Raw genomic sequence first — 22492 nt, 5'->3', positions numbered from 1 at the left:
GTCTGCTCACTGGTGACAAACTGGCTGTTTGAGAATATAGCCTGAAGCATGACACAGTTTTACGTTCCTCTTATGTTAGTTTGATGTGCTTGAAGAAGCAGCATGAGATCATTTTGTGCGTCTCTGTGCGTAGGCGTGTGTGTGTGTTATTAATGTCTCAAGTTACCGTTGTGTTTGCAGAGTCGGAGCTGGTACGGTTCTGTAAAGCTGGGGGATCTTGCGGTTGATGAGAGGACCCAGAGCTTCTTTCAGTTTATGGTAATTCCTTTCTAGCTCTCTGTGGTACTCTTTCTGATCTGGCCCAATCAGGGCTTTATTCTTCCTCAAGGCATCCTCACACCTGCACAAAAAAGAAAGACACAGGGAGTTGGGATTTGTTTTTATTGGCCACACAACAGTCTTTGTCTGAGACAGAGATCATGTCAGTACCTCTTAGCGAAGTCTTTAAAGCAGAGGCGCAGTTTGTTGTGATGACGAAACAGCTTGGGGTCATCAGGAATGTCGGCGAGAAAGACCTGCGCCACCTCAAGGGGGCCCTGTTAGGGGAGAGAAACAGTTACATATTGGCTGAGGAATTTCTGCCACTGCTTAAAACACTAACCCAGACTTAAAGCTCTGCTTTGATGTTATTATTATTCCAGGGGGACCAGCATTTCAATTATATTATCACCTGGTTGACAGTGGTGCCCACACAGCCCTGGAGCACCATTTGAAGCATTTTAGAGTCTGCGGGGTCTTGGTTTGTGGCGAAAGCGAGCTCCTGAGTCTTCTTCTGCATATCTTCAATCGCCACCTCGATGGGGACAAGAATAATCTGGAAAGCCAAAGATGTAACAATGAACATACATTATAATGTCTACATTTATTTAAAATCTGATCCCTCCACTAGAGGCACCCACCTCCTCCTTGTGGATAACATTGATCCGTGTCTTGATGTAAGGGAAGGCGTGAGATGTTGTCAGGATGGTTTTGCGTTTGTACTGCTCGTGCAGGTCGCCGTGAGCGCGGCCGTCCAGAGTGAAGGGAGTGCAGTACATGAAGGTACGCAAGTTGTAGTTCTTGTCAAAGTAGGTGATTCTTTCCTTCAGCTCATATGTGTCAAAGTAGGGCTCGACATAGGTGATCTGCAGGTAAGCCTGAAAAAGTCATCAGTACAGTTAGACATTTTAAAAATATACATATTTTTTAAGCAACAAACATACACATCTCTTTACCTTGTTGGGATCTAGTTTGTTTTTGTCCACTGGGCTGGAGTCTTTGATAATTTCGACCACCTCATCCCCAAATTTCTCTGAGTAGAACTCCTGTGGGCCAGAGGCATTCACCTTTAGACATATGTTCCTCATAAATCATTAAAGACATCTTTATTAGCATCAGGAGGAGTTAACATGCCTCAAGTCTGTGCGATATCTCCGCTAACTTGGTGATCGATGGCTCCTTGTAGACAAATTCTTGCTCATCCAGATCTCCGAAGCGACAGCCATAGAAACCCACTCTGAAGTAGGTCCCAAACATTCGCTGAACACTAAAAACAAGACAGAAAACTTAAACGATTAAAGAGTGCAGAGCGTGAGTGAATTAAAAGCAGCTGACACAGAGCTTACGTGTTAACAGTAGAAAAAAAAAAAATACCCCGTTTTAATTCATGGACTCATTATCTGACACTCCAAAGACTTGAAATGAAGATTTTTTTTCTCCACAAACTAAAATGTTTAAATGACTGGCCTATTTTTATTGAGGACTCAACAACCCTGAAACCAAGACCAAATCTGTCATACAAACGTTAGAATGCTGTATTTCCACTAGTACATAAATGCTGAATAAATGAATAGAAGCACAAAAACAGGAGGAACAGCATTATGGGACACCTGCAGAATAAACTCACCACGAGTGATGTGTTGTACGGAAATGTTAGCGAAATAGCTGTTTAGCCATTAGAAAAAATGCAGTAAAAAGTATTTGCTAACAGTGTGATAACAAAGTGTCAGTAACTAAGTAACTATGCAATTATATGCTAATTAGGGGTCATCATAGTAGACAGCCATATGGAGGTGTTAACACAGCCTAAAATGTGAAATGTAAACTAGAAATCTATCTGAATAACCAGAGTTTATTTTTTTACCCATTCATGATCCATGGTTGTTATACTGCTGTTGTATTTATGCGTTATCCTATGTAACTTCTGTGCTTGATTTTCTTTTAGTGAAAAGGTCTGGTTGATGTTTGGAAATTATATAGTTATTGGATGTGGATATTGGTGGGAACAATGACTGTGTCCTTTCCTGAGGGCCACCCTTGTAAAAAGAGCCAACATGGCCACCGCCTACCACAGAGGATCATTTACTTTCTTCTCTCTCAAACGGCCACACGAGTGAGCCGCCTTTTCTTTGGAACCGTTTTCTCTTGTTTTGTTGTTTTGGGGCTGAAAGCGGTTTGGTTTCTTTCTTTTGGTTAAAACAGCTGGTTTGTAAAATGCACACAGATTTTTTTCACCCTGACACTAATTTATATTCCTGTGTTTGCAACACCAGTGATGAAAAACAAAACAAAACAGCATTTACTCTTTGTTAACGCTTTGTTTCAGTGGCTGCTTTGGATGTGGGAAAACAGATGCTTTTCATGTTGTGGGAAAATACAAATCCATGCTCAGAAGTAGTTTTATTACAGCAGGACTGCAGCGCAAATTAATTAATACTTGTCTTAATTCTACTCAACCAAGTGATAAAGTAAGCTTTGCATCACTCACCAGTAACATGTTATTGACACAGGAGTGGAGAAGAAAACAAGCCAAGGGGAAGAAGAATAACACTGTCAACAACAACTGCTGAATGTTTTACTTTAAATTGGATACTCTTAATGTCAGATTAGTTTGTTACCTCCCATCCTGAACTCTGGAAAAGATGAGAAAAGAAATAAAGAAGGGAATTAGGATAAAGATAATTGGCTCTAAACTAATTCCTTTGTAGATTGCTGGTGATTTCAGGATTAAGCTGTCAACTCACTTGGTTGTAGACTTTATTAAAGGCATCTTGTAGCTTCCCGTGGACAGTAGCCAGCTTTTTAAAGTCTCTGTTGGCTTCATGGATCGGGAGCAGAATCTTGTACACTTCATTAATGGCCTCATACATGCCAGCCTGCAGTTACAGCACAATTAAATAGGGATTTTTTTTACACAAATCATATGATAAAATATCCATCCTTCAGCCATGTTAATGCAGGAACCTTGTGCTGTTTGTCAGTGAATGTGAGTCATACCATGTTAAAAGAAGCAGCTGCTTGCTCCAGAAGGCCCACCAGGCCAGACTCACTGAAATACTTCCCAGCACAAATGCCCTCCTCCTCTGGCGACAGAACGTCATCGGATACTGCCGACTCCTCTAATACGTTGGATGAAATATTCTGTAGTAAAAACAGACAAAACAAAATAGGAAAAAAGTTAACATCTGGTCATACACCCACATGTTTTATATGTCTTTTAAGTAAAAGTTTCATTTAGGCCTGAGTCACACAGGTCTAGACACGCATTAGTGAAGATCTTCTAGTAACCACAGGTCACAAGAGTCCCAAGCCGGGTGGTGAATAGTTGCTGGAGGTTTCTGGCAGTCGCTGCAAATTCATTTGCTAAAACTCAACTCACACAAGTCCAGAGACCAGTCAGCCAACACCTGGCAACCACAGGTCATTTGGGAAAAATTTGAATTCTCTACCCAGTTAGTGACTGGTTGCTGGAGGTTTCTGGCAGTTTCAGTTTCAAACTGGTCACAAAGAGGTATACAGTGCCTCAGTGAAAGATTACAGTTGCTTTGACTGCTAGCAGATTGTCGCGGTTGCCCGTAGTTTGCATGGAAAACATCTCCTTGTCAGATAACTGCCAACTACTTTCCAAGTGAAACAGTGAAAACTGTAACACGCACCAGACAAGGAGACAAATTTTTGTGCCTTTTGAAACATGTTGGCTGCAGTGTTCAGGCAGGTGTCAGGAGGTCACCGACTGTGACTGAGGCATTAGACTAAAATCATTGTGACCTAGCCAACTATTTGTAAGTAGAACGATTTAAACAGCATACACACACTGACCTGAAATGTGACACAACCAATGGGCAGGTAGCGACAATCCTCCAGCATGTTGAGATACTCCGCTACCAGAGCTGCGCTGTGGACCAGACAGTGGGCTGCTTCAGCATGGTTCCCTCTCTCTGAGTGTTTCCCTGCCATGTTTTGAAGCCACGTTAAGCGCAAGTCAGGGGAGTTCTGGTAACCTTTAGCAATCCTGAAAAGAGAAAATGAGAAAACACTTTAGGTTTTATTTTATTTTTGATTTACAGCCACTCTGATGGTCATTCCAGTACCTGTACATTAGGTCGATAAGCATCTCTGGATCGTGCTGATGCTCCTTCATCTTCACAGTGTCAGTAAGAATCATGTGCAGGTTGAACACCAGATCCTGGACCTGCAGTTTCAAACATACATATACCAAATGAAAAAAAAAGTCTTACCTGTTCCACCAGCTTACCCGTTCCACTAGCTCCAGCTCGAAAACTGTAAACAAGATGATGGTTGCTGTGCACCTGCTCTGGGAAAGGTGTGTCCCGCAGCTCTAAGTCCTCTTCGGCATATGTCAAGATTGTCTTGAGAGACCGACGAAGATGCTCTTCATTAAAGTTCTGCGATGTTCCCACCAGTGAGGACAGAGACATGGTGACCTGCATCTTTACTCGTGCAAAGTTCTACAAAACAAAAACGTAGCCCAGTGTGACCTACAACATCATTACAGTCTTGAATTACGGTATAGATGCATTTTGCTGACATGTCCACAGCTATGAAAGAACATCAAAGTATTTCACAGATAACGCAACATCTTAACATACATTTCCAATCTCGAAGTTCTGTCTCATGAGCAGGTAAAGAGATGCCGAGGCGTGACTTCTGACAGAGCCGACACTGCTGCTGCAGTGACGCAGGAGACGCAGGCACAGGTCTGCACAAAGCTCTGTGTCCTCCTCAAACAGCATTTCTGGGAACTATACACAAAAACACACAGCGTCACTTAGTACAGTTCACCCCGCTGCCACCAGAAATGAAATATGGCCCGCTTTGTTTTACTTTTAAATAAATTGTAACACAGATGTTATCAATGAAAATGAGTAAGCAGAATAATGCCAAATAGGAGTAAAACTATTAATACCAAAACATTAATTATTTGTGTTAATTCATTAATTTGTGTTTTGGTTTTTTTTGCTGGAAAAGACAATAAAAAAACTGAAAACTTGTGTAATTGCTAAAAGCAAACTGCACTTACTTTGAAAACCAGAGCTCTCTGTGTATTGAAGCAATGCTGCAGAAAGAGGGCGCTCTGGTTTCCTGCCATGCTGTGAAGAAGTACTCTCAGCACTCCACCTAAAACACTTTCTTTCAACTCTGATGCAACCACAGTCTGAAAGAAGACAGGCACACAACAAGCAAAGGATGTTTACATAGGAGGACAGCACTTTATGTCAACCACTGGAAAGGTGGTATCTAAACAGATTTATTTATTTCTCATTGTTTTACCTTGACTATAATTTCCAGTGTGTCCAGTACTATGAGAGAGGCCTCAGTAGCTAGGTTTCCATCCACCACAGACTCCTGTTCCACCTCAGCCTTAGTCCTGAAAGGTGTCATTTTACAATCATGTTACACAGAAACACACATTTGACATAAATTATAATCCAAGAATATTTGTAATTTTCACAACGTGAACAGAAGAACCAAATCTATATTTCTGTAAAGCACATACTTGTCAACTCTGTCTGCATTTGTTCTCCAGTGAGTTACGTTCTTTTTCCACCTAACGTTCTCCTGGCTGCCATAAGGGCTCCTTTCTGTAAGAGTAAATTTCCTTAAGCACCACAAATATAAATTGCTTCAGACATGCATGACACAAGCCTATGTTTCTGTCGTGCTTCCCACCTCTGTGACGCCGAACCATCTCCTGACGGGCTCCGATTGTGCCCAGTATGGCTTCTTCAAGTCGTGCCTTCATATCTTGAGACTTTTTAAATGTCAGGCTATTGATCCGCTCCAAAGTCTTCTTCCCCTACAACGTCCACCAAACATCAGAGGACAAATAAATCATAAAAAGGTAGCATACAAATTAGGCAAGTTTACCCAGAAATTTCTCTGAGAGAGAAAAAAAAAAGACTATATTAAAAGTGGATAAAAGAAAAAAAAATGGGTAGAAAGCTGCTAAGAAATGGACTTTAGATAAGCAAACAATTTAAAAACAAACACATAAAAATAGCCTCCTGTCCTATTAATCATTTATAGAGTAAACTAGGGCTGCCACAAACGATTATTTTGATATTCGACTAGTCACCGATTATTTTTGCGATTAGTCGACTAATCAGATCATGCATCCATTGGATGTAAAACGTACAGCTTATTTCACCAGCATGCATCTGCTCTTAAATAACTATCATTAGCTTACAGCTTTAAGTGTTTAAGGTATGTGCCAACTAAAATTAAAGACAAGATGATAGTTTATTAAATTTTAATGACATTTGTAGTTTGTTTGGTGGAGTTTAAAAAACTCAGCCGTCTGCTCCTTGCTATCTAAAATATAACAGGACACCGGAGTATATTCTCGAGCATCTCACACTTCTGATAATCAGTTGTCTGCTTGACGTTTATTCAGCTGTGTAAAAACTATAACTTTAATCTCAGCCAACCCGATTTACTCAGGAACAAATAAAATACTAAAAAAAGCCAAACAATATCACTTTTAAGTTATCTAAGTGACTAATATATCATGTTTAACCTGAGTAGCGAAAGACGGCGGTGAGTTTGAAAACGATTTGCCGGGAGTCTGGTGTTCTCACTGGCTCTAGTGAGCCGTCAACCCCAGCTAGCTATCGAGCTGGTGGGTAACAGACGTCTCCGGAAACGTCGGAGCACTTTTGAAAATATGTGATGTCTTGATAAACTGAGCAGATATTTGAGGTTTACACAGCTATATTCTCGCCTGAAAATATGTTAAACGTTTATTTTGTGACCCAGAAAGAATAATAAGAGTGATATTAAAACTAACTAGCTGCCGCCATTGTTGAAAACTGAGCAGGGCCGCGCTATGAATTCTGGGACACAGCTTCTTCTTCTTCGGGGTTTAAAGGCAGCTGGCATCCTTGTACATGCAGTGCTGCCATCTTCTGTTTCAGTCCGTCATTACACTCTTAAATCCTACTACTTACTGATGCGTCTTTTGGGATCTTACAAAGCTTCAAACGACGTGTCGACTATTAAATTAATCGTCGACGATTTTAATAGTCGACGTAATCGTGACTAGTCGACTAATCGTGGCAGCCCTAGAGTAAACACAGCTAAATAGACTACTGTGTGATTTTGCAGTGCTATGCAAACAGTAATGGACAATACAGTAGTAACCCTGGACATGATGTCTGAAGTCCAAGTGCCTCAGTATACAATGCATTATGTATAATGCATCATATAAAATATACCTTTCAGAGGCAGAAGTGAAGGCATTCTCAGCCAGCAGTAACTGACCAGCACAGATCTGTTACATGCTGCCACAGACATCACCATTTTTGCAGTAATGGTTAAATTAAATCTAATTTTTAAATAACAGCTAATTAAACCAGGAACATTAACTCGTTGCCTTCGTAAAAACCCCATCAAGCAGGAGAAAAAGAAGGAAATGATATGTAATCAATATTTGCTCTGAACTAGCTTTCTGTGGAAAATCAATTTAGAGGAATTTAGCATCACCCTGAATGAACTGCGAATCTTGATGGTGCCCATTTATTATACCTTGTATTCAAAGCAGGACACACAGAGATGCAGCAGATCTAGCAAGCGGTTGATTTGCAGTACAGACAAATCTGACACCCAGCGCTCCAGGAGAGCTGCATCTGCATTCTTCAGCACCCACAGGAAACACACCAGCAGAGTCCTACTGCACTCGGCAGACAGAGAGCTGGACTGGCGCCCCGCCTGGTAACGACACACACACACAGAAAATCGGTGCCAATCTTGTAATCCACTTGAGTATAGAACAAAATGGCTGTTTAGAGAAAGTTATGGCAAAGGACACAGAGCCACCTACAGGTGAAAAGGAGCAGTTGTTCTTTAGCTAAAGAACAACAAGGAAAGAATGCAAATTATATTTAAATAGGTGAGTGTTGTGTGGCGTGACCGTCTGTCAAACTGAAGCAGCAGTCGCCCACACAGAGGCCACTCTGTGACCTGTCAGTCTGTAGGGCTCTGGGGAACACTATGACCCTTGCTGCTATCACTTACCACTGTGGGCAGCGCGAATGGGTTGGCTTTGGCATGCTGCAGAGGGGAGCCAGCGATTGCCATAGCAACAGACTGACTGATAGTGCTGCCACTGTCTGGGTCAGCATCGTCAGCGTGGGTGGATGCATGGCGGACCCGAGAAGGCGAGGAGTCTGCAAGGCAATAAGAAAAGCACTCTCAGGTACAATAATACTGCAAATAAAACAACATCCTCTCGAGCAGGTGGAAAACCATATTTATGGGCTGCTCATATTGTTCTGCTGACCAGAGAAGTCATAGAGCTGATGCAACGTCTCCATGACGATTGGGATGAGAGGCAGGTAGAGTTGAGCCATGTGGGCTCTGACTTGAGGGTCCCTGTAGCGAGGGTCTGCATCGTGGCTACACAGCAGGGAGTGAACGGCACTAATGGCTTTTTTATGAAGGAAGAAAACCCTGTGGGTGATAAACAAAATCGTGATAATCTTCATCATCTCTCACTTTATTTCACGTTAAAGTCTGAATCGATGTAAAGTCTTGATCAGCTGGTGTGCAGATACTAAAAACTCACCCTTCACCATCAGGGTCGAGGATGAGTGATAGCTCAGACAGCAGCAGGCCGGACAGGAAGTGCTGCTGGCGAAAAGGGACGGAGAGCTCAAACATGGTGGCCACGCCCTGGTCTTGCACCATACTGGAAAATGCTGAGCTCTGTGGACACAAGGAGAGATAGTTAAGATGACACAGAATTATGGAGAAATGACTTATAAGTGTGGCTTACATTAATGTTATGCAATGGTTTGTGTAGAAACACAGAAGAGTTATTCTCAAAGTTTTGATGACTGCAAATTTAAGACATCATTTGTTTATTAAGGAAAATAAACAAACAGCTTCAGTTAGTGTTGGTAGTGTATTTGCTAATTTCATTCAGTCATTATGTTTGTTTTTTTAAACCAAGAGGAAGGCACATTTTGACACCAGCGGTATTTCTGTTAAGAAACTCTAGCTATGATGCCCGGAACAGAAGAGTTGGAATTCAAGAGAAATCCTCCCATAATGAAATGTACAGTGCATCGCATTCTTTCCTTGGCTGACTCAAGGGCTGCAAAAAACATCCCCAAGGGCCATGACTGGAACTTTGAGGACACTGATGCTATGAGTATGCACTTATTACAGAGGGAAATTAGCAACATTTCAATTTATCCATTCTCTTTATGTGAAATTAATATTTTCTTATAATTCGTCTATGATGGATAATGTGCTATAGTACCTGTGATGTGGTGGAAGAAGTGGAAGGAGAGGGGGAGGCTGGGGGGCTCAGGATTGAGCACGGCAAGTTGAGGATCACATAGTGCTCATGGCTGCAGACAATACGAGTGAAGTCCATCCTCAGAGCATTCAGAGAGCTGGGATTCTGGGCCGTGTGCAACTTGTTGGCAATCTGTTTAACACGCAGTTACATAGAAGACACAATAATGTGTGTGGGAGTCTCTGAGCGTATCAGATTACAGGAAAATAGGAAAAAGTGCAATGGGGACCTGTTTGTAGTAAGAGCGGATGAGGTTGAAGACAAAGCCCCGGTCCATGAGAGACAACAGGTCATTCAGGAAGAAAGCCAGACTGCTATTTAACCTCTCCACAAGCTCCACATCCTGGAAGGGGAAAATTCATGTGAGAGAAAGAGGAAGAGTCTTGGTTTATATTATATTAGTTTGTATATTAGGTTTGAATCAACCAGCAATGCTCAAGCTTTGTATAAAAGATAAGGGAGAAAAATAAAGCCACTATCGTTTTTGTTGGCCAGTGACCTAAATTAGCTAGCTCTCAGGATTTGGTACCTTGTGGTATCGGCTGACAATGTCTGCACTGATGGCACACACAAGCGCAGCGATGTCATCCACAAAGCGGTCTGGGAACCGCTGACGCCTGGGAACATCCAGTTTTGAGGTCAGGAATAAGTGGTGGGTCATGCTCTTTGTCTGTAGGAGGGGATAAATAAGAAAATGGTTTGCAGACCTTAAGTTTTGTTTTACTTAGAAAGTGGTGTACAATTATTGCAATTTCAAAAAGGAATGCTTACCATCAGTTGGAAGAAAAACCAAGCTTGTTGCAGCGCCGCTTCCCTCACTGTGCTGGTGCTGACCACCCACTGTAAAGCCAGCTCCTCGTGGAGCAGCTAGACATGAACCAACAACAAGCTAGTTCAGTTTGGTCTAGTTAATTGTATTTGAGCTATCAAGATTAAAATAAACTGTTTCAATGCTATTAGGAATAATTAATAAACAGTAACTGCAGGTTATAAAGGTTTAGGAGTACTAGCTGATAGTTATTCATTCCAAAAAGCTCTAAATTTTCAATTTTCACATCATTTCCATGTAGATCTGTGTCCAAATCGCATGATTGTTGATGAACGGTAATGACATTGGAAGTTGGTGAATGATATGACATCAAAATGTGTTAGTTTGTCACTTTTACAGTTAGTTAAATGCCAGTTTTACCTTCTTTGCAATCTGCCTTGGGGGAACTGAAAACAAAGCCACGCTGTCCAGAAAGGCAGACATGCGATTGCAGCTGCGGTCGTTTGCCTGACATGGAGTGATGGTGAGGTGAACACACACAGATGACGTGAAAATGGGTGAATGGAAATGGGTGGGTGGCCAGAGAACTTTCTATGAACTCCTAACAAGCCCCAGGCAGAACTTGTGCCTGTTAGGCAGCAGAGAGGATGTACAGGGAGTAGATAAAAAGGGGTGACAGGTGGGCTGAGGCGAGCGGAGAGAGAGCCAGACAGACACAGATGCAATGGAGGTAAGAAATGACCCGCGAGAATTGATGAGAGGCAGTGCAGGATGGAGGTGGAGGAGGTAAAGGTGAGGATGAGGTGAAGGGATTTGGCACCTGCTTGAGCTCACAGCTGGAGTTGGGGTTCCGGCGTAGCACAGATCTGGAGCCCCCAGGGGCATAAGCAGAGTTTACCCAGGAGTGGGAGCGGTCAATGCCCTGCCATAAGCCACCAGAGACACACACAAAAACACACACAGAGTGTGGCAAGAGGCAAGAGCACAGTGAATTAAGAGAGGGTAATTACCACACAAAAGATTATTTAGAGAAGAAAATCAGGAACAAAATAAAAGGAGATAACAGCAACAAAGAAAAGAAAGCTGGGGAGAGGAGAATAAAGGACTGAAGGTACTGCATGAAGTAAAGGGATAGAGGCACAGAGAATTACTACATTGTTGTCTAAGCAGTGAGACAGACTGTTGGCACAGAGTTCTCAGTCAACCTGAGTTTATTGAATCAGCTGTGAAGAGTCCAGAAACTACGATTACAACAAAATAACAGAGTGATATTATCTAAACAGAAACTAGAAAATAAACAAGTGGTTTCATAAAGACAGAAAACACAGACCATCTTTTCTGTGTGGCCAGACTGTAACAACATTCATATATTTTATTTAATGTCATTGAAATACTAGGGGAAAAAAATGAGACACTAAGCAAATATAATAAATGTGAAAATAAAGCAACAGCTGCCTATGATAATACAAGTTTGACTGGTACACATTTCCTGCAACACACAAGACCAACAAAGTGCAAAATATTTAATAACCTAACTTTAATCTCCTTTAAAAGGACTTGAGAGGTGCAGCATACCTTGCTCCCCATGATCCTTTGCACCTCTTCATCAGGAGAAACAGGTGTGCTTGCCAGGTCTGGGTTGGAGTTGCTAATGCTTTTGGAACGGGACAGGTGCAGACTGCTTGGCCGCGCTGTTGCCCTTGATAAGGTAGCGTACTGCATTGGCATCTCATAGGACTGGGTGCCTGCTACTCGGGGAGAAGGAAAGGATATAGAAGTTAGCAAAAAAAACAAAAAACAAAACCCTGACAGCTTATGGTCTAACGAAAACCATTTTTGTTCTTTCAACTGTAAATAAAGGTTTTACAGTTAAGCCCGGTGACTCACCATTCGGTGGCAGAGTAGGCTCGGCAGTGGGCAGGCGGAAGCAGTAATGGATGTAAGATGCCAGCAGATTGTTGCGGCCATGTTGATCTTGGTTCCCTTCCAGGTTTTTGTGGATCTGATTGACCAACAGAGCCATGGCTTCGAAAGCAGCCCGACCCAGGTTCACTGCAGGTAAATTCAAAGTGAGTGCTTTAAAACAACAACAACAACAACAACAACAACAACAACAACGGTAATGCTTGCCCTAAAGGTAACCACAAGTTAACGTATTTATTATCAGGTGCTAAACTGAATCTAGAGTATCTGTTCCTCTGTTGTGTGTGTTAATGAAGTAAATTCCTCAATGTAAAGCAAATTAAACAGTTTTGTTTTTCATATCTTCAACAAAAAAATAATTATCAATAATCATCATATTAATATATCTCTATGAGAGTTATTACAATCACTCAAAAAAATGAGAATTTGCATTTTTGCCTAGTTTGCTTAGAAAGTAGTGTTGACAGCCTTCTCACCAATCTGGCCTGCAATGACTGGAGGGTAGACAATGAGCTGAATGAGTTTGTTAAGCAGCTGATGCAAGAACCTGACACAGGTATCCAGCACAGCCCCTCTCAGTGCAGCCATGCTGGCCTTCAGCTCCCCTTCCATGTTTGCCTCGGTTATGATGACGTCCTTCAGGCGGAAAGGAAAGGAGTACTCCTCCAGGACATACACTAACGTGAAAAACTTATCCAGGTGAGGGTCCTAGAAGCACAACCACAATGAATGGTAAGTAACAGCCGGTATCAGTGAACTTTGATTTGGCAGAACACCTGAAATTCTAGGAGAGCAGGGTGATCCAGGGTGTGTGTGACCTTCCTTTTCTAAAGTGACATGAAACTGCATTTCCCAATGACCTGCATATATGTGAGCCTACAGGAGCCAAGCAGACTGTGACGTACATCAAACAATAAAATAAACCTCAAGTTTCTCCACTCTGAGCAACATTAATGTGCACCACACTTCTGTCTTTTTTCCAATTACGCCCATTTACTTTGATATTAGCTAAAAACAACAAAATTATTGTTTTTGACATTAAACTAAACTAGTTTCTATAGACATATGCCAGTTAAATCTATGACTTTTGTACATTAATTTAAATAAATGTGAATGCCACACTGGATGGAAATACATTAAAAGTGAAATTATACTGTTTGAGGAAAACACTGATGTTTTACATGATGAAATATGTTTATACGTTTATAGATGTGAAAGACTAACAAAAATCTAGTTTTTGATCTAAAAGACAGCCCATAGTCTCAAATGTGAAACTCAGTTTGCTTCGTACGTACTTCCAGGCACAGACTTTAACTAAAGATGCACCCAGTGCAATTTTCTTGGTTTATTTTGATTTTTTTCTTAACGCTACCTACTGATAATGATTTTTACCTATTCTGATTTTCTAGGAGCTATTATTGACAGCTTATAGAAATAAAAACCAGCCTTTCTTCAATGCAAAATATTATTTTCATAATAAAAGAAATGATTGAACTTTAGAAGTTCCACCAAACTTTAGTAAGTTACATGATTCTCTCTAATTTAAACAACTGAAAATAAAGTGTTCTGCTACTGGAACAAGGCACAAATAATTAACTGAAAATAAGTTGTTGTACATCCACCTTTACCCGACGTATTTCACCTTACCAAACAAAAGCAGGTGCAACAACACAAATGTATCTACTTACATCACTTTCTAGTCTAATTATAGCTTCACCAGATAACAGGACATCGACCCTCATGTGTTTTCACTTGTCTCCATAATTTTCCTCGTATCTGTTCACTGCTCGTGAGGCTGCTGGCTTGTGGCTGGTTCTAAACTCTGGATAGCGTTATATTTAGCAACTGCCTTTATTAGCTTCTTTCAAAACTCCATATTCAGCTGGGTGAGGGTGATTTAAATGTCTCGTTAGATTTGTTATTAAGAATCTTTTCATGGTGGGCCCTCTGTGGTTTACTTTAGTGAACTTTGTGTCTTCACTTGCAGACAGGAGCCTCTACACTAACAAAATGTTACTGCGTGGTTGTCAGCGCATGACTATTTGCCTGTGCTACTGAGCACGTTTTGTGCGTGCATGGAAAGGACCAGCTTGTAATTAGATACGTGAGACTGAAGGTCACCAGTCCAGGACAAGGACTGGTGCATGTCCTTTAACTTTAACCACTAAAAAGTAACTGCTATGTTCCCATTTCTGTAGACTAACATTTTTATAGCTTCCACCAATGTATCGCAAATTGAGCAGCCCTAAAGTGAGCTCCTTAAGGACCAGGGAGTATTATTTTTTTGTTTTTCATGTTTTGTGACACTGCCTACAAAACATGATGTAGTAACACTAAAAAACATTTAAGATAATTCAACGCTTTTTAAGGTATTTTTAATAGAATTATAAAAAATTTTAAGGACCCACAGCCACGCTATAATAGCAAATTGGGTCTTTACACGTAGGAGGAATAAGAAAGAGCAGTAAGTGTAAGAAGCGTATTTGTGTACCTGAGTGTGGACCGAGGAGGCCGCTTTCACTTCGACACTGAACACACCTTTGTGATTATCCACCCACTTCATGCCTGGGAGCTGAACCTGCCAGAGAGTGACACCCAACTCATTTAACACTCAGGCACACCACAAAGGAATAGGTGCTGGAAGAAGAACCAATGTTCACACAATCTCTTCAAACACACTCACGTCAGGGGTGAGCACCGAGTAGCTAGCCGGGGGCTTTTCCACAGAGACAGGCAGACTGAAAGAGCCGGTGCGTAGTCTGCCATGTTGCATCAGAGGGATCCACTGCAAGCAGAAAGAAAGACACACGACCTCTAACAGATGGCAAGACAACAGATAGAACTATTGAACAAGTGAGTGTGTGGGTGAAAGTATTCAAGGAGAGCCAGCTGAAGGAGTGCACTCACCGTGTAGCCCACAGGAGTCTCCAGAGGAGTGTTCTGTTTGGTCTGGCAGCTGATGTGGTAAAAGGTGAACAACAGGTGGTGGTTGTCTGTCAGATTGGCAGGAATCTTCATCTTCATCTCCTCATAGAACTCAGGAGACCTTATGAGAAAGAGTTAAACAAGACATTTAGGAAAGAAAGAAAAGTTGGGCAGACTTGAGCAGAGGCTCAAAAGGTGAGGGAGCCTTACTTGTTATGGTAAATGACAGGAGAGTATGCCTCTTTCATGAATTCTGCACAGCTCGATTTTCCAAAGATGACCTGTTTTTAAAAAAAGCAGCGTATAAATGCAGTTTTCCATAACCAATAACAGATTCACAATGAACACCACAACTGTTTCAAACCCCAAACTGAGAACAGTTCACTCATGTTTTTTTCAAAGGTTTGAAAACTTTTCACTCAAAAATCCTTTCAAACCTGAAAGATTAAAACATTTATGTAACTCTTAACCAACTTAATACATTTCCTTCATTTAACAGACATTATTCATAGTCCTACTTGTCATGATTTTTTCAACATAATGCCATTTGAACTCAATAGTGAGGAGCCACTAAATTTTACATTTTGATCATGAAGAACACAACATCAAAACATACCAGCAAACCAATGACTATTTGGAATAAATGAAAGAAAGAGTGAGTTTCAACCAGTTACACTGGTTGAGTATTTTGAGTAGTTTCTATGTTACTGTAACTGTGTCAGCGGCAGCCATGTTACATAACAAGCAATCCTTTTCTACCCTTCAGCTCTACATGGGATTGCTGTTATGGGATATGCAAAAGAAATATCCTGGGTGGAGTGCCACTTATAGTAAACACTATATAGTGTGCATCGTCCATTTGATACTGAATAAACCAAAAGAAAAAAAATCAGAGTGATACCATGAAAGATATGCTGCAGGTCATGCACATAATTAAATTCTCCTTCCTTTGCTGCTCACAAATATGTTCCTTTGAAGTTACCGCTACTGAAAAAGACATCATATAGTATTTCACTGCCTTAAGCTTTTCTTTGTGGCTGGGATTTCATTTGCCAGAGAACATCACGGTCATGTTGCTTCATTATCCTCGAGTGTAACTCACCGCTAAGGCTTGACTGGGGTCCTCTCCTGCCATGAACTGTACTTTCACAGCAATGTTCCTCACTGAGCCCTGACGGCTGCTGAAGTTCAGACTTTGTGGGTAAACATAGAGCAGGTTCCTTAGAGCCAAAATAGGCAGAGAGAGAAAAAGAGAAAAATACAAGAATTTTAAAAGGTGCATAGCCATGAAGGGAACACTTAATTTCTGTTATGATGTCAGCATGTGGCAATAAGATCACCACCCCATTTATATTAAATATTTCCCACAACCTACAATATATAACAATCTTATTCTCAGAAAAGACAAGATCATGCGTGCGCACATAACAGGAGTGTGACACGAGCCTGGCCTCACTTGATGAAAGTCACCTTAACTCCCATCCAAGTTAAACATTAGAGGTAACTCCTGTACATATTTGAAAGCTGACTTTAGCCACTTGTATAAAGGCACTGACACACCACACAATCACATGTGATTGATTGACATAACAATCACCTAAACTTAGTGCACAGAATATAATACATGTGAAAATTTTCTTCGTTAAAAAAAGCTACATATATTGCTATGCATGATGCACATGTTTGTGACCTAAATGACAAAATTAGTATCGCTACAGTCAAACTTCAAGGGAGGGTCACTGAGGCAAAGGCCATGGACAAGACCTGTGATCAGACCAAAACCGAGCTAATGTTTTACCCTGGTATCGCACGTACCCATGCACACATGCAATATAAGGCGGAGCAGCCACCCTCCATTCATCGCTGAGGGGCTGATGACACTGCTATGACAGACAAGTGCCTGTTTATGGCTTTCATTTTTGTCTCATACATAAAAAAAAAGCTTTATTTTGCACAGGCGCTATTGCTGAAAGATAAATCAGAAATATCTTTTGAACATTTGAAAGAACTGAGGAAACAACATTTATTATCACAATGATCTGGAGCCTGTGCTTGCTTTTTGTGGCTGGAGCAGTGCACGCAAGCCCGGTCAGGAAGACCAGCAAGACGGAATACAAGGTGGCACCGCAAGAAGAAGTCAATGTGCTCATGTTTGGTGTCTTACAGTTTGGCGAATCCCTAAACTATGCTTATGAAACCACTGAGGCAAAGATAGCGAGAATCAGCCGGTCTTTGAAGAACACTGAGAGAACTCTCCAAAAGCTGGGGAAACAGACTGAGCAGGCTGCAGAGGTGGAGAAACAGATCAAAGAAGTGATACAGCTGCTACAGGTAAGAAGACATGGAAATATGTAAACAACAGATCCCCCAGGTGAAGGCTGTGGTATTTGGGGAGAGATAATGTCTCAGAACTACAATCAAGGTTCAATCTCAGTACAGCATACGAGAGCAAACTTGAGGCAGAGTATATAAGTCACCATCAGATTGAGGGAGACACAGAGAGGGAGAGAGAAAATGCAGCTTTTTGGTGACTTGTGAAAGCAAAACATTTTCTTTAAAATGCCTACATAAAATCCTGTATTGCTGTTATTATGTGAGCACTCACAGCCAAGACAATCATATTACTATTATTCACTTCATTTGCCTGCTGTATAAGGTTAAACCATACTCCAATATCCAAGACAAGAGCAATCAAAATGAGTGTGAAAGCCACATGTAAGACTCTGGGGAAAGCAGCTGCCAGCTGCACTGGGGCTTTTGTTGGGGGAAGAGAATAATATAGGCACATCCTCTTTTGATAGACCCAGATGGCCCAGCAACATGCTCAGACCACAAAGACTAAAGAATGGCTGACCAGCCTGGAGAAGGAAGAGCAGGAGCTGAGGACAAAAGTGAACCGGTTGGAGATGCACCTCAGCAACTCTGTACCTCCAAGCATCAAGGAGCTGCAGGTAACAGAAAGATGTACTCGAAATAGTTACAGTTCAGCATCACTTCTAACACTCCATCACTCCATAGTTGCTTTTGTTGGTTATTGCTTCATATTTGAACACCAGTCATATAATCACTGACGGGTTATTTTAACTTTACTTCTGTTTGTAGGAGAGAGCAGAGGAGCACGACAAAGTCTTGCGAGGCTTACAGCTTTTGACTCAGTTCCAAAAAGAGGATATTGAGAGTCAGAATGAGCAGCTTGCCAAACTGCAGAAGATGGTAAATAACTTGTTCAAACTATCTGCTGTTCTTGATAAACTTTGGATGTTTTTGTTTCATTAAATTTGCTACTTTGCTTCCCTCTTCCAGAGTGAAGTGCTGACATGATCCAGATCTCAACTCCATAAACTCACTGCACTCCCTTCCAACCTTGCTATGGATGCTATAGATCAACTGTACTGGCAGAAAATATATATTTTGGGTCCTTCATAATTACATCCTTGTTATTGTGCCTGTAATCTATATTTTGTGCATTGTTTTTGTGTCTTTACATCAGTTTGCTTTGTAAATTTGCTTTTTAAAATAAGCTGTTAAATTATTAAAGATTGTGTTTGGTGAACTAGTATTATATGTACACGCTGTACATAGAATAAAAACAATTTGTTTGTTTTTTGTATTTTTATGCTTATATTCTACATGAAAATAACATTAGTAAAATTTGTTTCAGATTAAAAAAAAAAAATACTGGAAAAATGTCTCTTTTTCTCCTTTAACTATAGACTTAAAGGCTGAAGAATATCAGACTGTCAAAAATCAATAATCAAATAGACACAAGAGGCCCATACTAGGTCAATGTATATTTGCTTTATGGCAAACTTACTATAAAGCAAACACAGTGTGTTCATATGTGTGTGCCTTTGTAAGATGAACGCTCACCTATAGGTAGTGTGCGGTGTGTATACTTGGCGGGCGGGGAACTCCAGCACCTCTTTGGTTGGTCGAACACGCGGGTCTGGATATGGCTTCACATGAAGCAGCTCTGGTGAGAGGCAGTAATGAGGCAAGTCTGGAGCTGGAGAGATATCGATCTTCAACTGGGCTGAGAAGCAAAGCAGGACGGGGATTGAAACAGAGACAGATAAACAGTGCATCTAAAATCAACCATGAAGCTTTGGGTGAACCTTTCCTAGACAACAGGAACGTGTTGGGTTTACCTGTGACAGGCCTCAGGCGGCGCAGAACAGAGGACGGTCTGCGCATATCTGCAAGATACTTGTAAAGGTCTTCATCGCTCAGCCTATCCCCCTCCTTGGTAAACAAAAGAGCAGAGTGCATTCTCTATAAAACTCTTTAAATTTTATTAAAATGCATTTTTTGATCAGTCATCCCTCTTATATGGATTTTTTTTTAAATATATATAAAAATATATATACATATATATATATATATATATATATATATATATATATATATATATATATATATATATATTATATATATATATATATATATATATATTATATATATATATATATATATATATATATATATATATATATATATATATATATTTATTTAGAAGAGGTCAGCATCTTTGTTCAGTTCAGTCTTATCCTAAAAGTTGACACTGGGGAGGGAGTTAAATGCAGTCAGGTTTAGAAGAATGACCAGAGCACTGACAATTTAAGTGCACTGCCATGATTAAGAGGGTGAAACATGTTGCAGTGAGAGGAGCATGTCACATAGCGGACATGCTCACAGGCTTTGTTTCATTTGTCTCTACTAAAATAAAAAGAGTAAAAACAGGCTGCAGTTTTTCACTTTTATAATAACTAACATTTTTGAGGGAAAGGCTTTTTGACAATTGACTTTAATAAATCACAGCACATTCATGGATTTTACTAAGATAACATATAGCAAATAAGTGGTCTGAAAAACAGGGTTGCCTTCAGGTTATGGTGACAAGTGTCCCATCGTGTTAAAGAAATGCACTCTTGATTCACAGTTACATAAAAAGGGATATCTGCATAGACTGTGCTTTCACAACAATTCACTGATAAATATGGTGCAACAGCTCAGAGAGCATAATCTTTTTTATTCGATCCAGCACCTGCAAGTAAACACATTTTTCTTTCAATAATTAAATGGACAGTATTGCCCCAAGGTTAGCAGAAAAAGTAGTTTTAAAGCACTGGGGCTATTTATTCATTCCCGTGCGTTTTATTAGATACTGTTAATTTCATACTATTAATTCTATTTATATAGCAGCAATTCACAAGACAATAACTTTCTCTGGACACTTGACATTATATAAAGTAACAATGTGACAATAATATATAGAGAATTCCACTGATTACCTTTAAATAAGCGTTTGTTGACAGTAGAAAGAAAAATGAAACTCTACTTTTTATGCAGTTATTTATTATGTCTCACCTTTTGTTTCTATAGTGATATTCAACTACCCCATTAAAATAATGGGTAGTTTACCTCACTGTGAGGACAGATCTACACATGTGCACTACTAAATACCTGCTTGAAGAAGTTGGTGACGGTGAGAGTTGCAGGACGGAAAGTGGCAAAGTTACACATGTCATCACCAATGCTCATCCGCTCGAACCCCTTCTTCTTTCTCTCGTTCCATGTTCCATGACCTTTTCGTTCTAGCAGTGACCCAAACCATATAAGGTGTGTATTATAGGGACAGGAGACATTTGTTACTGTAATTAGGCAAATGGTCTGCATACAGTGATCAGCTACAACATTAACACCAGCTGCCTGATATTGTGTCCATTCCAGGTGCTAAAACAGCTCTGACCCGGAAACAGGACCTCTGATTGTGTCCTGTGGTTTCTGAAACCAGGAAGTTAGCAGTGGACCCTGTGGGATTTGGAGTGTGGGGCCTTTGGACCAGTGACGATGCATTCCACATATGCACAGTGCAGAAACTAGGGCAATATTTTGGGATTTTTGAGTTCCTCAAGCAATTCCCGAGCATTTTTTTTTTTCTTGTAAGGCACACTGGCAAGCTGCAAGACGCTGCTGACATTGCAACAGTGTTTAAGTGGACAGTACACATCACACTAACATCTACACGAATGTTAGGTTTCCCAGCATCATGTTCCATTCTACCACGGTGATGCTCCTGTCAGTAGTTTTAATGTTGTGGCTCATCAGTGTACGTGCACATGTGAAATTATGCATGAAATATATGTATATGCATATATTCAGCAGTACCAGAATCAGAGTCCGGGTCAGACCGATCCAGACCTCCCACACTGCTGACGATGTTGAGAAGGTGAATGGCCGTCCAGGCAAAAGGCATGCGAAAACGGCCGAGACGCGTGCATGACTGCTCTGCCTGAAGGCGCAACTTCTCTAGCTTCTCCTTGTGCTGCAGTGGAACAAAATATGATCTGAAAAATACCGAACAGCCTAAAACATCTGCAAGAGCCAGTATTGGCTTGCCAAAGACGACAGTAAATATTGCAGCCACCCTGACAAAATTGAGTAATTCTTGTGACTAGACAGTAAGAGGGTCCCACGTGCATGGCGGCTGCAAGCTCTGAGCATTGCAACAGTTTAAAGACCATTTTGGCTCCGTTACCTTAGATGAATCTGATTCTTTCATAACCATGTAGGGCTCACAGCATTCACTAATATCTCCTTGTTGAAGGACTTTTTCAAGCTGAAAAACACATGCAAATGCACTTTTAACTCACTGAGAGCAATTATGTGATTTAAAGTAATATTTGTTGTTGATGTTCAGCGCTGTGAAAAAGTATTTGCACTCTTCTTCTGATTTTTTAGTCTTTTTGCATAATTGCCAAACATGTTTCAAATCATCAAATGAATTTTAAAATTACACAAAGATAACCTGAGTAAATACAAAACGCAGTTTTGTATTTAGTTTTTTTAGCCACACCCAAGTGGCCAGCCCATTTTACAGACCTGATTACTGTTAGGCGTGCTGAATCAAGAAATCACTTAAATAAAACCTGTATGACCAAGTGAAGCAGGCTAAAAGATCTTAAAATGCATCAATGATTCATCCAGGAGGTCACAAAAGAACTCGGAAAAACATCTGAAGAACTCTAAGCCTCAATTGTCTCAATTAAGGTCAGAGTTCATGATTTGACAGTAAGAAAGAGACTGGGCAAAAATGGCACCCATTGTAGAGTTCCAGAGTCAATACCACCACTGACCGAAGAGAACACAAAGGCTCATCTCATATTTGCCAAAAAGCTTCGCAATGATCCCCAAAACCTTTAGGAAAATTCTGCGGACTGATGAGACAAAAGCTGAACTTACTGGAAGGCTTGAACCCTGTTACATGTGGCATAAAACCAAAACAGCATTTCATA

At 40.7% G+C, this 22492-nt stretch overlaps 1 protein-coding gene across 8 annotated transcripts in view; it reads right to left on the bottom strand.

Annotated features, from left to right (window-relative positions):
• Positions 1-22492, bottom strand: part of dock6 (dedicator of cytokinesis 6) — a 41992-nt gene that overhangs the window by 1817 nt on the left and 17683 nt on the right. For 3 of the 8 annotated variants that reach the window (XM_025906338.1, XM_019357795.2, XM_005468750.4), the window contains exons 10-49: positions 21736-21816; positions 21366-21522; positions 20661-20791; positions 19346-19439; positions 19068-19230; positions 16300-16417; positions 15408-15478; positions 15180-15318; positions 14956-15057; positions 14764-14850; positions 12749-12980; positions 12237-12401; positions 11925-12097; positions 11170-11271; positions 10770-10856; positions 10352-10447; positions 10110-10250; positions 9810-9923; positions 9542-9712; positions 8843-8982; positions 8558-8727; positions 8293-8444; positions 7804-7986; positions 5950-6076; positions 5777-5861; positions 5551-5647; positions 5300-5434; positions 4869-5021; positions 4569-4727; positions 4350-4450; positions 4078-4270; positions 3256-3399; positions 3003-3134; positions 2877-2891; positions 1393-1518; positions 1215-1304; positions 900-1136; positions 671-814; positions 430-536; positions 167-340 (exon numbers count right to left, since the gene is read on the bottom strand). In XM_025906338.1, the coding sequence (XP_025762123.1) occupies positions 167-340; positions 430-536; positions 671-814; positions 900-1136; positions 1215-1304; positions 1393-1518; positions 2877-2891; positions 3003-3134; positions 3256-3399; positions 4078-4270; positions 4350-4450; positions 4569-4727; positions 4869-5021; positions 5300-5434; positions 5551-5647; positions 5777-5861; positions 5950-6076; positions 7804-7986; positions 8293-8444; positions 8558-8727; positions 8843-8982; positions 9542-9712; positions 9810-9923; positions 10110-10250; positions 10352-10447; positions 10770-10856; positions 11170-11271; positions 11925-12097; positions 12237-12401; positions 12749-12980; positions 14764-14850; positions 14956-15057; positions 15180-15318; positions 15408-15478; positions 16300-16417; positions 19068-19230; positions 19346-19439; positions 20661-20791; positions 21366-21522; positions 21736-21816 (5288 nt within the window). The other 5 variants (XM_005468753.4, XM_005468754.4, XR_002061823.2 and 2 more) reach the window with 5 other exon arrangements.

Source organism: Oreochromis niloticus, linkage group LG4, assembly GCF_001858045.2.
Source record: "Oreochromis niloticus isolate F11D_XX linkage group LG4, O_niloticus_UMD_NMBU, whole genome shotgun sequence".
Lineage (NCBI taxonomy): Eukaryota > Metazoa > Chordata > Actinopteri > Cichliformes > Cichlidae > Oreochromis > Oreochromis niloticus.
The sequence above is the reverse complement of the archived record's forward strand: the minus strand, read 5'-3'. Positions and strand labels throughout refer to the sequence as shown.